We start from the raw sequence: 16,975 nt of genomic DNA, 5'->3' as shown, positions 1-16,975 counted from the left end.
GTTAGGTTAGCTAACATGCTAATTATTTGTAAAGTAGTAAGTAATTGCTGAAGTTGCTAATTAGCTGAAATGCTAAAGTTGTCCGTGATGAGAGTTGAACACGCAACCTTTGGGTTGCTTGACATTCGCGTTACTTGCCTTAAGTAACCATCTGTCTTATGTAACCAAATGTAACATCTCATCGGCCCCTAGTAATTTGAGTGTCGCCGCTTTTCATTTAGTATATTACGTCTTGTCTGTGAGACTAGGCTGCCTAATAACATCAGGAAGGGATTGAACTTTAGTCCCAATTGTGGCCTTCTGTGTAACCGTTATAAAAGTTGACTTTTCACCTGGACTTGGACTGGAAATGTCAGAAACCTGTACTGCAATTGTAATTCATTGTAACAAGTGTCACATATGCCATTGTAGCCTACTGCTATTCCCGATTTTGGCTAGCCTATTTGTTTTGACTTATTTTCAAATTGTTTCTGGAAGAACTACTGTATCTAGTATCCATAATTAATATTCTTTGCCTCATAACACATTATTTTACATGCATTAGTCTGTTAGAACCACGTGAGTCTGCTGAGGGAAGAAAAATCATAATAATGTCTGGAGCGGAACATATGGAATGGCATCTAACACCTGGAAACATTGTTTGACGTATTTGATACCATTCCACTGATTCCGCTCCAGCCATTACCACAAGCCTGATGGTCACTCCCACTAAGTCCAACTATGAATAGTTGACATATGCGTTGTGCTAAATTTCCTGGGACCGAGATTAGTGAATAAATGGTCTTGTGTCGTCCCCTAGTGGCCCCCCAAAAAAGTAGGCATATTCTAGATATCAAGTGAAGGACTCTAACACTTTTGCTAGTCCGATTTTTTATTTAAACTAAAGTATAAACATTATATACAGAAATTGCAATCACAAAACCGGATACACAAAATAAAAATCACTCACTGTCTTGCTCCTTACAATAACAGATCAGTTGGCTATAACAGCTCTTTTTTAGAATCTAAAGGTCATGCAACCCATTACTATATTTAAAAGCATAATGTTCTATTCACATCGCACTAAATACAGGAAATGTTATAAAAAAGCTCTGCTTGAAAGACATTCCCCTGCTTCTTCTGTCTGTTAACAGTATACCAGTTACTGTATGCCACACTGTTGTGAGCTCAAATGTGAGAAACAGCTGAGCGATGGCCGAGACTTCAAACCCCATTTACCAGTGTGAGTGTGTGGTGTGCAGTATGTACAGTCTGTCTGAGAGAGAGAGAGAGAGAGAGAGAGAGAGAGAGAGAGAGAGAGAGAGAGAGAGAGACGTCTAACAACACGTACGATGTTCACATTAAAAAAAAAAACATGGCGATTACCTGTGAGTTTAATTTTTACTCCAAATTTCTCACTGGGGCAATAATTATTAATCGTATTGATTGACAGCTAACCTTAGGAGGTCAGGGTTATTCACCCAATGTCAACAGTGCATTATTCCTCCCAACACACACGTACACACGCACACACGCACGGCCCGCACACACACACAACAACACAACACACCTTCCCTTCATGAACCTCCTTGCTGAAGGGTTAGTCTCTGGTTTCTTCAATTTCCTCTTTCTCTGTTCCTATGTATGATTCCAGTTCCTCCCTCTGTGCAGAAAGGGTTGATGGGAAGTTGGGTTCTAGTTCTAAATTACATTCTGGTTCTTGAACCTCCATCTGTGTTCCAGGTTCCAGGGCTAAAGGATGGATAGGTTCAGGCTCAGTCTGTGGTTCCACGGTTCTTTCAAGGGTTGGTTGAGGGTCTTGTTCTTGTTCTAGATTAGGTTCTAGTTCTGGTTCTTCTGATTCCTCTCTCTGTGACACCCGATGATCCCCCAGAAGAAAATAGACCTGATGACGATGATGACGTGATCAAATACTCTACAGTATGTGTGTGATTTCTGTGTTATTTGGCATGAGGCACAGGCTTCAACAAACATTATTTTTGCTTTGCATTAACGTCGTATAATCTTTTTCAATTTCTTTGTTTTCAATTGACTGTTTTGTAAGGCAAGGTTTCCTTATGCATAGACATATTCATTTAAAAAAACTTTTGAAAGAAAGATATACCTTTTGTGGCCCTAGTTCTGCCCCTTGTTGTGGCCCTTGCTGGTGTGGACCCTGCTGTGTTGTGGGGCCCCAGGCCTTAGCTGTCCCCTGGTAGGCCTTCCACAGTCGTCCATACAGCAGGTCCTGCTTGATCTTAGTGTAGAGCTTAGAGGGGTCAAAACCCTGGAGCTGGAGGGGAGGGGGTGAGGGAAGGGGGGGTTGATGGGGTGGCTCCTCTGTGACCTCCTGGATGGTATAGAGAGAGGGGGGGTGGGGCAAGAGAGACTAGGTCATATGCATGTTGTTTTGAAAATAATTGGTAAGTAATGTTTCAGTTGTCCTTTTATCCTATTCTATCATGTGTAAACACTATTCAAAATAATTGGTCCTGTTGTCCGGACCTCTGGCAGTCTCTTTGGGGGTGCCACAGGATTCAATTCTCGGGCCGACTCTTTTCTCTGTATACATCAATGATGTCGCTCATGCGGCTGGTGATTCTCTGAGCCACCTCTACGCAGACGACACCATTCTATATACCTCTGGCCCTTCATTGGACACTGTGCTAACTAACCTCCAGACGAGCTTCAATGCCATACAACACTCCTTCCGTGGCCTCCAACTGCTCTTAAATGCAAGTAAAACTAAATGCATGCTCTTCAACCGATCGCTGCCCGCACCTGCCCGCCCGTCCAGCATCACTACTCTGGACAGTTCTGACTTAGAATATGTGGACAACTACAAATACCTAGGTGTCTGGTTAGACTGTAAACTCTCCTACCAGACTCATATTAAGCATCTCCAATCCAAAATTAAATCTAGAACTGGCTACCTATTTCGCAACAAAGCATCCTTCACTCATGCTGCCAAACATACCCTCGTAAAACTGACTATCCTACCGATCCTTGACTTCGGTGATGTCATTTACAAAATAGCCTCCAACACTCTACTCAACAAATTGGATGCAGTCTATCACAGTGCCATCCGTTTTGTCAACAAAGCCCCATATACTACCCACCACTGTGACCTGTATGCGCTCGTTGGCTGGCCCTCGCTTCATATTCGTCGCCAAACCCACTGGCTCCAGGTCATCTATAAGTCTTTGCTAGGTAAAGCCCCGCCTTATCTCAGCTCACTGGTCACCATAGCAGCACCCACCCGTAGCACGCACTCCAGCAGGTATATTTCACTGGTCACCCCCAAAGCCAAATCCTCCTTTGGCTGACTTTCCTTCCAGTTCTCTGCTGCCAATGACTGGAACGAATTGCAAAAATCACTGAAGCTGGAGACTCATATCTCCCTCACTAACTTTAAGCATCAGCTATCAGAGCAGCTTACAGATCATTGCACCTGTACATAGCCCATCTGTAAATAGCCCATCTAACTACCTCATCCCCATATTGTTATTTATTTTATATATATATATATATATATATATATATATTTGCTCCTTTGCACCCAAGTATCTCTACTTGCACTTTCATCTTCTGCACATCTATCACTCCAGTGTTTAATTGCTAAATTGTAATTATTTCGCCACTACGGCCTAATCTTACTTCATTTGCACACACTGTATATAGACTTTTCTATTGTGTTTATTTATTTGTTTATGTGTTTATTTGTTTATTTAATTTGGAACTCTGTGTTGTTGTTTGTGTCGCACTGCTTTGCTTTATCTTAGCCAGGTTGCTGTTGTAAATGAGAACTTGTTCTCAACTGGCCTACCTGGTTAAATAAAGGTGAAATAAAAATAAAATAAAAAATAAAAAGTGTGGGAAACTTATGAGCGATGGCCGAGACATCAAACCGCATTTACCAGTGTGTATTTGTGTGTGTGTGTGAGAGAGAAACGGCAGAGCGATGACCGAGACGTCTAACCACATGTACGTCATTCACAGTGAACAACAGGAAACCATGGCGATAACCGTGGTGACGGTGCCCTGTGGGTTTTCATGGTAACGTAGGTTGCTATAGTTACAGGGGTCACTCTAGCCATAGAGAGAGGACATGCTTTATCTCTATGACTCTAGAAAGGCTTGTGATTAGGTAGCCTACATTAGATGAAGTTAGGCCAATGTATTTTGGCAATGGTCCAAGGTAGCCTACTTTCAGTTACATCAATGGCGTTAGAATTGCCTTGCGATACTTCATTTATTTTCCATTGTGTCAAAAAGGTATGTAGGGGATGTTGAGTTGGAAGAATAGCTGACAGAATAACTTTACCTCCGAGTCTGTGTGCTGGTCTGTCAGATAAGTCTCCACCTCGAACACTCGCCTCCTGGAAGAAAAAAATATATATAACAGCAGATATCTGAGATCTGATGACTTTTGGTGTTATAGTCAGTGCTACTGGAAACTTTACTGAGAGAGAGAGGCCCGTCGTTCCATGTGAGTGTGAGAGAAATAAAAGTGAAAAAGAAGACAGAGAGGAAGATAAAGCAAATGATATAGAGAGAGAGAGTGAGATGGAGATTTTTTTTGAAAGGAAAAGAGAGATAGTTATAATGATAAAGAGACACAAAGAAGAGAGAGATACAGAGATGAATGATATTGATAGACATATATATATATATATACTGTATATACAGTATATACACTGAGTGTACAAAACTAATATTGAGTTGCCGCCCCCTTTTGCCCTCAGAACAGCCCTGATTCGTTGAGGCATGGACTCTACAAGGTGTCGAAAGCGTTCCACAGGAATGCTGGCCCATGCTGACTCCAATGCTTCCCACAGTTGTGTCAAGTTGGCAGGATGTCTTTTGGGTGGTGGACCATTCTTGATACACACAGGAAACTGTTGAGTGTGAAAAAACCTGCAGGGTTGCAGTTCTTGACGCACTCAAACCTGTGCGCCTGGCACTTACTACCATTCCCCATTCAAAGGCACTTCAAGCAATAAGGGATCATAGCTTTCACCTGGATTCACCTGGTCACTCTGAGTCATGAAAATAGCATGTTTTTCACCTAATGTTTTGTACACTCCGTGTATATATTTATGTACCAATCAAAAGTTTGGTCACACCTACTCATATAAGGGTTTTTCTTTATTTGTACTATTTGCTACATTGTGGAATAATAGTGAAGACATCAAAACAATGAAATAGCACATATGCAATCATAAAGTAACCAAAAAAGTATTAAGCAAATCAAAATATATGTATATTTTATATTCTTAAAAGTAGCCACCCTTTGCCTTGATGACAGCTTTGCACTCTCTTGGCATTCTCTGAACCAGCTTCACCTGGAATGCTTTTCCAACAGCTTTGAAGTCGTTCCCACATCTGCTGAGCACTTTTTGGCTGCTTTTCCTTCACTCTGCAGTCCAACTCATCCCAAACCCTCTCAATTGGGTGAAAGGTCAGATGATTGTGGAGGCCAGGTCATCTGATGCAGCGCTCCATCACTCTCCTTCTTAGTCAAATAGCCCTTACACAGCCTAGAGGTGTGCAGAGGAAACTCTGGGTCTTCATTTTCCTGTGGCGGTCCTCATGAGAGCCAGTTTCATCATAGCGCTTGATGGTTTTTGCTACTGCACTTAAAGAAACTTTCAACGTTTATGAAATCTTCAGTATAGACTGACATTCATGTTTTAAAGTAATGATGGACTGTTGTTTCTCATTGCTTATTTGAGCTGTTCCTGCCATAATATGGACTTGGTCTTTTACCAAATAGGCTATCTTCTGTATACCAACCCTACCTTGTCACAACACAAATGATAGACTCAAACGCATTAAGGAAAGAAATTCCACAAATTACCTTTTAAAAAGGCACTCCTGGAATGAGTAGGTGTGTCCAAACTTTTGAGAGAGAGAGAGAGAGAGAGAGAGAGCGAGAGAGAGAGAGAGAGAGAATGGGTTTGGTTGACGAGTAGGTACCTGCGGCAGCAGTGTCTGCAGCAATACTTCAAGCAGTAGTAGAGAGAGATCGCAATACTGAGGAGACAGATGGTAGGTCCCATTACTAGCAGAGCCCACTGCTCCACTTGTCTCTCCTCTAGTAAACCCTGTGGGCCTTCTGACACCTGGGCCTCCTCTGTGAGTAGACCATAGATAGACACACATTTAAACATGCTCACATAAATTCACACAAAATTGTGCATACAAGCACTACCTAACCCAAGTGGGTTGTAATGACAAGGTCAAACTTGTGTTTTGGTGAATGTTGTGAAATAACATTATTTTTATGTTTTTTTTTTATGGATAGTTGAGATCAATAAAGAACAGGAACAGAAAATGAAAGAGGGGAAATACCAGGATGTGTGGGGATAGGAGAGAGAGAAACAGAGAGAGACAGACAAGATAAAGGTACCTGTGCTTTCATTAATCCTGGTATTTGTACACTGCTCCAGCCCTCCAGAGGGAAAGGTCATGAATTTACAGCAGAACTGACTCTCCTCCAACACAGTGCTACCTCTCAGCCTGAGCGTGTAATGGCCGCTGGAGGCGTTACCCTGGATCTCCACAGTATCGTTGTACTCCGGGACCACGTAGTTACCTTCATGGCAAAATATTACATTATTCATATATATTATATTATATATCTAAGTGTGTTATTCTTGTGGCATTTTGTGTTATGCAAATTCTGCCTTTCTTCAGTTTGTAAACTGGGACCAATAATCAAGAGTCAAAGTAAAAGCGAGTAATATGTATTATTATGTATTACGTATTAATATGTATTATTATGTATTACGTAGTAATATGTATTATTATGTATTACGTATTAATATGTATTATTATGTATTACGTAGTAATATGTATTATTATGTATTACGTAGTAATATGTATTATTATGTATTACGTAGTAATATGTATTATTATGTATTACGTAGTAATATGTATTATTATGTATTACGTATTAATATGTATTATTATGTATTACGTAGTAATATGTATTATTATGTATTACGTAGTAATATGTATTATTATGTATTACGTAGTAATATGTATTATTATGTATTACGTATTAATATGTATTATTATGTATTACGTAGTAATATGTATTATTATGTATTACGTATTAATATGTATTATTATATTAAGTACCAAACACGGGGTGGAAGATGCCCAGTTTCAATCTGGTGGTGGTGTGGTTCGAACTGCTGGTCATCTCCCAGTTGATCTGAGAAACAGTGTCTTTGTCCCCCATGAGACGACAGGTGATAGATAGGTGATCTCCATGCCATTTGTGAGACACAGAAATCCCACTGTCTGTCATGCCTGTGGGAAGTAAGAAAGAAGACGTTGTTGCGGCAAGTTGTGTAGGTGCTAGTAAAAACTAGCAGTGAAACTTCCAGTGAAATAATGCTGAAACCATGTTTTTGTGGATCATACACTAAAGACACTAGAACACGTATTCAGACAGTGGTGTAAAGTACTTAGGTAAAAAAGTACTGCTTAAGTAGTTTTTTTGAGGTATCTGTACTTTACTATTTATATTTTTGACAACTTTTACCTTTACTCCACTACTTTCCCAAAAATACACTTGAGTATACAAAACATTAAGAACACCTTCCTAATATTGAAAGCGTTCCACAGGGATGCAGGCCCATGTTGATTCCAATGCTTTCCATGGTTGTGTCAAGTTGGCTGGATGTCCTTTGGGTGGTGGACCGTTCTTGATACACGCGGGAAACTGTTGAACTGCAGCGTTGCAGTTGTTGACACAAACCTGTGTGCCTGGCACCTACTACAATAATCCTGTTCAAAGCCACTTCAATCTTTAGTCTTGCCCATTCACCCTCTGAATGGCACACATACACAATCCATGTCTCAATTGTCTCAAGGCTTAAAAATCCTTCTTTAACCCGTCTCCTCCCCTTCATCTACACTGATTGAAGTGGATTTAACAAGTGACATAAATCAGGGATCATAGCTTTCACCTGGATTTGCCTGGCCAGTCTACAGTATGTCATGCAAAGAGTATGTATCCATAATGTTTTGTACACTCAGTGTATGTACTTTTTTACTCCCATTACATTTTCCTTGGCACCCAAAAGTACTTGTTACATTTCAAATGCTCAGGCAGGACCGCAACATGGCCCAATTCACGCATCTATCAGGTTAACGCGTTGTTATTTTCATAACGCCTCTGATCTGGCGGACTCAATAAACACAAATGCTGCGTTTGTAAATGATGTCTGCGTGTCGGTGTGTGTGTAAATCAAATAAAACATTTAAAGAAAAGTGTGGCGTCTGGTTAGCGCAATATAAGGAATTTGATGTACAGCATTTACTTTTACTTTGTACTTTTACTCAATTATGACAATTGAGTACTTCCTCCACCTCTGTACTTAACTACATTTAAAACGAGATACTTTTGGACTTTTACTCAAGTAGTATTTTATTGGGTGACTTTCATTTTTACTTGAGTCATTTTCTATTAAGGTGTCTTTACTTTTACTCAAGTATGGCAATTGAGTACTTTTTCCACCACTGCATTCAGACAATGCATGCACACACACGCAACAAACACAACGGGCAAAACCTGCAACATACGTTTCTTTTTGTCGAAACCTTGCACTTTTTTTTAAATCAGCTGGATGTGTATTACCCTACATTCAACTGTTAAAATAGGTTTTAGTACTGCATAACCATAACAATGCAATGTAATGAAACCTTGGTTTTTGAAGACCACAACGGAAATATGCATATATTCTTTTTTACATGCTCAATGATGATGTTAATTCAGTTTTTGCTAAACTAAAACTTGAATCTTGTTCTAGACGAGTTTGTCTAACCAACCTGTCTGTATCAGCATGAGGACCAGAAGAGTGCCGACACAGCGTTTTCTCATATCCCACTCTGTCATCTGTCGCAATGTTCAGCCTTCTCCTTTCCTCTTCACTTGTTGTCTTTTTGTTGTGTTTTCCAGTTCAGTTTCATCCGTTGTTTTTTTTTTTTTTTTACCTCTGTCCTCTTTTCCACTCCACCATACTTACTCTAATTTGTCCATGCCTTGTTTCTCTGAGTGTATCTCTGTCTTCACACCAATTTCTTGTCTCTGACTCACAACTCTCAACTTCCTCTTTCCGAACACTTCCGGCCTTAGCACCTTTCATATGATTTCGCTGTATGTATCTCTGTATCTCCCTCTCTCTCTCTCACTCACTCTCACTCACTCACTCACTCACTCGAAAGGACGAGGAAGAGGAAGTGAACAGAGTCACGATACAGCTTCTGACATGTTCACGGGTTACTTTGGTTTTCCCATTCTGCTTTCATTTGAACTACACACACACACACACTGACTTAATGAAGCCTGAAACACAGACATTATAGAACCGTGAGGTTGGTGTGGCTGAATAGACAGTACCCTAAAGAAACCAGAAACCAATAACATATCCCATCACTAATATTAGGATGCAGCTTTGGATCTCTTGATGTGGTTTGGACAGCAGTCATAAGGCCTAATCTGGGATCTTTCCTGCTGTTCGTGGTCATTTCAATTGTGACACGTACAGGGCCAGTTCCAAGCATAAACAACATCATTGGGGGGGGGGGGGAACTCAGTCGGGGTCTCAACTTTCTATTGAGAGTAAGAACATTAGAATACACCAGGTACAATTTTGAAATTGGGTTGTGCATCAGTAGGTTTTTCTCTTGTTATGTCAGTCACTGACAGTCACTCAATGAAACATGTCAGCTAATCATTTTTAGATTATGACCTCAAAGAAATAGAGGACAAAACTCATTTTATCCTCTATTTCCCTTTCTACAGTTTTTTTGTCCGTTGTGTATTTACGTTTGCGGAATATTTACATAAAGCCTGGAATAAAAGAAAAAGGGCTTCCTATAATTAAATAGTAAAAATATGTATCTCCTTTCTGGTAAATGGTGTGTGTATATAGATTGTGTGTAGGCTTGTCCACCGTATGAATCTTCTCTTTGTGTCAGACGGGGCTCAAGTGACTTATTATTTTCTTTTCTTGTGTCTTTATTTATTTAATTTTTGTATTTATTTGTCTGTTTATGGTATGTATGTATGTATGTATGTATGTATGTATGTATGTATGTATGTATGTATACTACCATTCAAAAGTTTGGGGTCACTTAGAAATGTCCTTGTTATTGGAAGAAAATTTAAAAAATTGTGTCCATTAAAATAATATCAAATTGATCAGAAATACAGACATTGTTAATGTTGTAATGGTGTAAATGACTATTGTAGCTGGAAACGGCAGATTTTTTATGGAGTATCTACATAGGCGTAGAGGCCCATTATCAGCAACCATCACTCCTGTGTTCCAATGGCACGTTGTGTTAGCTAATCCAAGTTTATAATTTTAAAAGGCTAATTGATCATTAGAAAAACATTTTGCAATTATGTTAGCACAGCTGAAAACTGTTGTTCTGATTAAAGAAGCAATACAACTGGCCTTCTTTAGACTAGTTGAGTATCTGGAGCATCAGCATTTGTGGGTTCGATTACAGGCTCAAAATGGCCAGAAACAAATATATTTTTCTGAAACTCATCAGTCTATTCTTGTTATGAGAAATGAAGGCTATTCCATGCGAGAAATTGCCAAGAAACTGAAGATCTTGTACAACGCTGTGTACTACTCCTTTCACAGAACCAGTGCAAACTGGCTCTAACCAGAATAGAAAGAGGAGTGGGAGGCCCCGGTGCACAACTGAGAAAGAGGACAAGTACATTAGAGTGTCTAGTTTGAGAAACAGATGCCTCACAAGTCCTCAACTGGCAGCTTCATTAAATAGTACCCGCAAAACACCAGTCTCAACGTCAACAGTGAAGAGGCAACTCCCAGATGCTAGCCTTCTAGGTAGAGTTACAAAGAAAAAGCCATATCTCAGACTGGCCAATAAAAATACAAAATTAAGATGGGCAAAAGAACACAGACACTGGACAGAGGAAGATAGGAAAAAGGTGTTATGGACAGACAAATCTAAGTTTGAGGTGTTCGGATCACAAAGAAGAACATTCATGAGCAGCAGAAAAAATGGAAACATGCTGGACGCCATCTGTCAAGCATGGTGGAGACAATGTGATGGTCTGGGGGTGCTTTGGTGGTGGTAAAGTGGGAGATTTGTACAAGGTGAAAGGGATCTTGAAGAAGGAAGGATATCGCTCCATTTTGCAACGCCATGCCATACCCTGTGGACGGCGCTTAATTGGAGCCAATTTCTTCCTACAACAGGACAATGACCCAAAGAACAGCTCCAAACTATGCAATAACTATTTCGGGAAGAAGCAGTCAGCTGGCATTCTGTCTATAATGGAGTGGCCAGCACAGGGTTGAGCTGTGGGAGAAGTGCCCATCAAGCCAATCCAACTTGTGGGAGGTGCTTCAGGAAGCATGGGGTGAAATCTCTTCAGATTACCTCAACAAATTGTCAACTACAATGCCATAGGTCTGCAAGGCTGTAATTGCGGCAAAATTCTTTGACGAAAGCTTGTTTGAAGGACACAATTATTATTTAAATTATAAATCAATATTTATAACCTTGTCAACGCCTTGACTATATTTCCTATTCATTTTGCATCTCATTTCATATATGTTTTCAAGGAAAACAAGGGAATTTCTCAGTGACCCCAAACTTTTGAACGGTAGTGTATGTATGTATGTGTATATATGCAGTGTGTATATGTGTATGTGTATTATTGTACTGCTCTAGGGATGTAATTATTGTTTGGATAACCTTATTGACTATTATGTATGAATGTATTTTATTTGTTTCACTCTTTATGTGATGTGCAATGCAGAGAACGCCGGAAGAATTATTATCATTTAATTACCGTAGTGAATGAATTATTGCAATGTTTGTTAATGCGTTAATTAATCCCATAAGGGATAGGTTGAAAGTTCATTAATTCTTTCAAATTTCATTCGGTAGCTAGTCTAGCCAGCTTTCTAAACTTTTAGTAATCATGGTTGAATACCCACCCGTGCCCAGGTGCCCTGACGTCCAGGGGGCCCCATTGACTTTTTTGTGGCATAAGTAATTACAAATTTGCAGGAAATGAGTGGTGGAGATAGAAAATGTATCTCCACACCATAGCGAAATGGATAGAATTGCATGAAATGTTTTTATAAAATTGCAACATTTTCTCTCCGCCTCATGGCAAAATGTGCTGAATTGCACAACTGCAAACATTTTTATCTCAATATCAAATAATTCCTGGGTAACAATTAAGTACCTTATGTGATTGTTTTCAATTAAAATGACAAAAAAAGAAACACAAATAGCATCTTGGCAAAGAGCCATTTCTCAAGCAAGAATTCTGCTAGGACTGTCTTAGAGTGGTCTGAGTGGGGAGGGGAACATTTTAAATGAGCTGTTATTGGCAGAGAGGTTTGGAACTCTCTTTCTTAGTGGTCTATTACAGGACACACCAATGAGTATAAATGAGTCAACAGTTGAGTCGTCTACTTCATGAAATTACAGCCTGATGCGCTGGCATCTGTGAATTCAACTTCAATTGCACTGCTTCCGTGTGTCCCGTGGCAGTGGAGGGAAAGTGTACAGACACATGCCACAGTCCTAGCTAGGCTACTAAAATGTTGCAGTCTGGCTTTGATTTTTAAAAGCTTGTCAATGAATAACCAAAAAACTAAACCTGCATCAAAACACCATCTAACGGAGAAACATGTAGGGCTATTAAAGTCATATTTGAGCAGTGGCCTAGGCTGGGCTACTCAACTACAATGCATTTTGAGTGCACCATACATCAATACTGCGTTCACCTGCATCGGTGATCCATGCAGCGCAACAACAAACAAACACGTTGAAAGTTTAAGGCTTCGGCTTCGTCTTTGTTATTTGCAGTTATTGAATACTTTTTGATTAGGGCTGCAGCATATAATGCACATCTGCGAGCAGCAAAGGCTGGACACATTATTTATCTCTTCTTTTGTTTTAATATGTTAACATGCTATATACGGCATCCTATGTACATACGTGTACATTATGGAGGGCCATCTTTTTTTCGGATAAAACAATGGCCAGATTGGGTCGCAGTCGCAAGTTAATTTTTTTTTTAAACAAGTAGGCTGTGTCTGGCCCGCGAATTCATTGTGTTTTTTTCAATATGGTCCATGCCCTGATTTAGTTTGACACCCTTGTAGCTACCTATTTATTTAGCAAGCTAAAAACACGGAGCCTAGCATTAGCTAGCTGCTGGGAGGATGTCATGTCATTGGAGGAGTGGAGGTCAGACTTTTTTACCATCATATCATTTTTTCGGTGGCTACAGCTAGAGGTGCAGGTGTCATTTAGTTAGCTAGCAAGAAATGTGAATCACTTTGCTAGTTAGCTAGTTCTGTCACAGGAAGGCCATAAAGATCATCAAGGACATCAACCACCCGAGCCACTGCCTGTTCCCCCCGCTATCATCCAGAAGGTGAGGTCAGTACAGGTGCATCAAAGCTGGGACCGAGAGACTGAAAAACAGCTTCTATCTCAAGGCCATCAGACTGTTAAACAGCCACCACTAACACTGAGTGGCTGCTGCCAACACACTGACACTGACTCAACTCCAGCCACTTTAATAATGGGAATTGATGGGAAATGATGTAAATATATCACTAGCCACTTTAAACAATGCTACCTTATATAATGTTACTTACCCTACATTATTCATCTCATATGCATACGTATATACTGTACTCTATATCATCGACTGTATCCTTATGTAATACATGTATCACTAGCCACTTTAAACTATGCCACTTTGTTTACATACTCATCTCATTTGTACATACTGTACTCGATACCATCTACTGTATCTTGCCTATGCTGCTCTGTACCATCACTCATTCATATATCCTTATGTACATATTCTTTATCCCCTTACACTGTGTACAAGACAGTAGTTTTGGAATTGTTAGTTAGATTACTTGTTATTACTGCATTGTCGGAACTAGAAGCACAAGCATTTCGCTACACTCGCATTAACATCTGCTAACCATGTGTATGTGACAAATAAAATTTGATTTGATTTGCCTTCAGTTGTTAAAACTTGGGTTGAGAAAAGCATGCATTCGCAGGCAAGCTGCAAGAAGGACACGCAGGCTACCATTCCCCATTGTTTATCAGTGCAATTTCAACGACCAGCTAGCTGGAAAAGTTTCAGATGGTTTATCTAATGTTCCCTCGTTAGATTTTTAGCTCATCTCACTCTGGCTAGCATTAGTTGTTGACCTTGTTGTTGTTGATGTGCATAGGCACATTGAGGGAGAGATAGTCTACCTTTCATGGTTGTTTGATCAATAGGACTCTGAAGTTCCCAAATGTAAGATGACTCCCGTGGTATTAACGTATTTGCAGAAATCCATTCAGGTGTATTTTGGCGAATGCGTTGTAATGATCTAACATCGCGCTGTTGCTGCTGCCTGTAAACACACAGTCCAGTTCAAAGTGAATGGTGGCAGGCCAGTGTGGCAAATCGCTTATTTGCATATAGGCTTGCTGTAGCTCTGATTTTCTATGGCGCACCGGTCTGCGTAGACTCCGGTCCTGAACAAGACTGACGTTTTTATTAGGTTTTATTTACTGCCGTTTTTATTAGGTTTTATTTACTGCAGTGTCTACTACTTGACCAAACGCACGGCCACTTACCCACTCTATATTGCTATGCCTTACATTCTATGAATTTGTGAAAACTTGAAAATAACCATGTCTAAGTGCTTGCTTGTCAGAAAATGTAACAATAATACATTTAAAAAGTACCATTCTTCCTGGGGATGTATATGAACAGATTTGAATAAGATTTCATATTCCACTTAACGTTAACACACCATGATGTCACCATGGTGTTTGTGTGTGTGTGCCTGTTTGTGTTCTCCCACCGGGCTCTTCTATTAAATACTAACCACATGGAAATGTCAAACATGAACATCACAGCTCTCACCACCAGAGAGCATACTGAGCTGCACCATCACCACCAGCAGCAGCAGCATGCATGCAGTATGTTTCCTCCATAGAGATAGATAGAGGACTCATCTATGTATCTGTGACAGCATTGGCAGCACCATTGAGACAATCTCCCTATTGAATTAGTCCATTTTCTTATACACAGTTGGCTGATCCCTCGTGATGTCCCGGGTGGACATGACTCCAACAGGGTCACCAGGAGGGATCAGCCAATGAAATTGGAAGTCTCACACAGTTGACTACATTAAAATGGTGGAAGCACTCAATGGCTTTGCCCATGCTCATATATCCTTTTGGCCACTAGAGGACTCTATCACTCTTTATGGTTTCACCACACCAGACCTGAGACCAAATTGTATTTGTAATCTTTGAAATATGTTTAGCTTTTGCTCTATCCTTCTTGGAGTGACAGATGAAAGGGGTTTGTAGTTTTGGGATATTTTATTGGTTCCATTAAGCCAGGCAAGTTTAGTCAAACACAGATACATTTATTTGAAATTATTTAGAATCGTATTTGAACCTTGCTTTTTGCCACAAACTCACATGGAGGAGTATTTTTAGTTCTGCACAGCACACTGCAGATAGATGCTAGATATAGATGTAGCCTTCCTACACACTGGAAGCCATGTAGGTCATGTAGGTCCTGGTCAAAAGTAGTGCACTGTATGTGTGTGTGTGTGTGTGTGTGGTATGTGTGTGTGTGTGTGGTATGTGTGTGTGGTATGTGTGTGTGTGGTATGTGCGTGTGTGTGTGTGGTATGTGTGTGTGTGTGTGTGCGTACGTGGGATTCATCAGTCCATTACAGACAGAGGGGAGCTTCTGTGTGCCGCTGCCCACCGTTGTCCTCCAGGAGCAGAGCAGCTAATCAGATCGCAGGGCCGGGAAGCAGAAGCCAATCAGATCGCAGGGCTGGCATGTCAAGGTTATGTAACAATGGGGTGGAATTTTGGGCTGAGTGCTGTGCTGTCTGCAGTGAGAAAGGTGCTGGAACCTGTTCTAGAGCGCTGTCAAAGTTCTATCTAGAAGCTAAAAGGTTCTTCAGCTGTCCACTTTAAGTAAACCTTTTTGGTTCCAGGTAGAACTATTTTGCGTTCCATGTAGAATCCTTTCCATTGAGGGTTCTACATGGAACCAAAAAGGGTTCTACCTGAAACCTTTTGGAATACTTTTTTCTAAGAGTGTAGGATTGCTGTCCTAGAATCAGTTTAGCCTCTTAAATCATAGTGAATTAGAGGGGGGACCTGATCTTATATCAGACACTTAGTAAATACAGACTCAGGTCTCTGGGAAACTGTCTCTGCACAACTAGACAACCTACTGATAGATCTGCATCTGAAAGGCCCTTAGGAATGTGTGCCCATAAATAGGTCACTAATACACAGCCAAACCCAATGCTTTTACACTTTCTCTTTTTTATCCTCTTATTGTTGTTCTGAGTATTCCCAAACTCTATAGGAGATTTTGGAAACACAAAACACAAGAAAATAAAGAAGGATTATTAAAAGCAGAACCATATGCACACTGACTATTCATAATAAGCACTCACGCTAATCATATACAACCTAATCGTATACGCCCTACCCCCTTTTTAACCCTTTCACCTACACTACATGACCAAAAGTATGTGGACACCTGCTCATCGAACATCTCATTCCAAAATGATGGGCATTAATATAGAGTTGGTACCCCTTTTGCTGCCATAACAGCCCCCAATCTTCTGGGAAGGCCTTCCACTGTTGGAACATTGCTGCGGGGACTTGCTTTCATTCAGCCACAAGAGCATTAGTGAGGTCAGACACTGATGTTGGGCGATGAGGCCTGGCTCGCAGTCGGCGTTTCAATTCATCCCAAAGGCGTTCAATGGGGTTGTCAGGGCTCTGTGCAGGCCAGTCAAGTTCTTCCGCACTGATCTCGGCAAACCATTTCTGAATGGACCTCGCTTTGTGCACAGGGGCATTGTCATGCTGAAACAGGAAGTGCCTTCCCCAAACTGTTACCACA

At 40.5% G+C, this 16,975-nt stretch overlaps 1 protein-coding gene across 1 annotated transcript; it reads right to left on the bottom strand.

The window, feature by feature from the left end:
* Nucleotides 1–853: 853 nt before the first annotated feature.
* On the bottom strand, nt 854–9,218 carry LOC139379378 (uncharacterized). Its single transcript, XM_071122187.1, has 7 exons — nt 8,824–9,218; nt 7,126–7,299; nt 6,392–6,577; nt 5,959–6,115; nt 4,304–4,358; nt 2,105–2,329; nt 854–1,885 (listed from the first exon to the last, which is right to left on the bottom strand). Exons 1-7 carry the CDS (start codon nt 8,888–8,890, stop codon nt 1,580–1,582), a joined length of 1,170 nt encoding a protein of 389 aa, XP_070978288.1. The 5' UTR covers nt 8,891–9,218; the 3' UTR covers nt 854–1,579.
* Nucleotides 9,219–16,975: the final 7,757 nt, after the last annotated feature.

The sequence above is a fragment of the Oncorhynchus clarkii genome, chromosome 21, assembly GCF_045791955.1.
Source record: "Oncorhynchus clarkii lewisi isolate Uvic-CL-2024 chromosome 21, UVic_Ocla_1.0, whole genome shotgun sequence".
Taxonomy (NCBI): Eukaryota; Metazoa; Chordata; class Actinopteri; order Salmoniformes; family Salmonidae; genus Oncorhynchus; species Oncorhynchus clarkii.
This window is presented reverse-complemented; position numbering and strand designations above follow the sequence as displayed.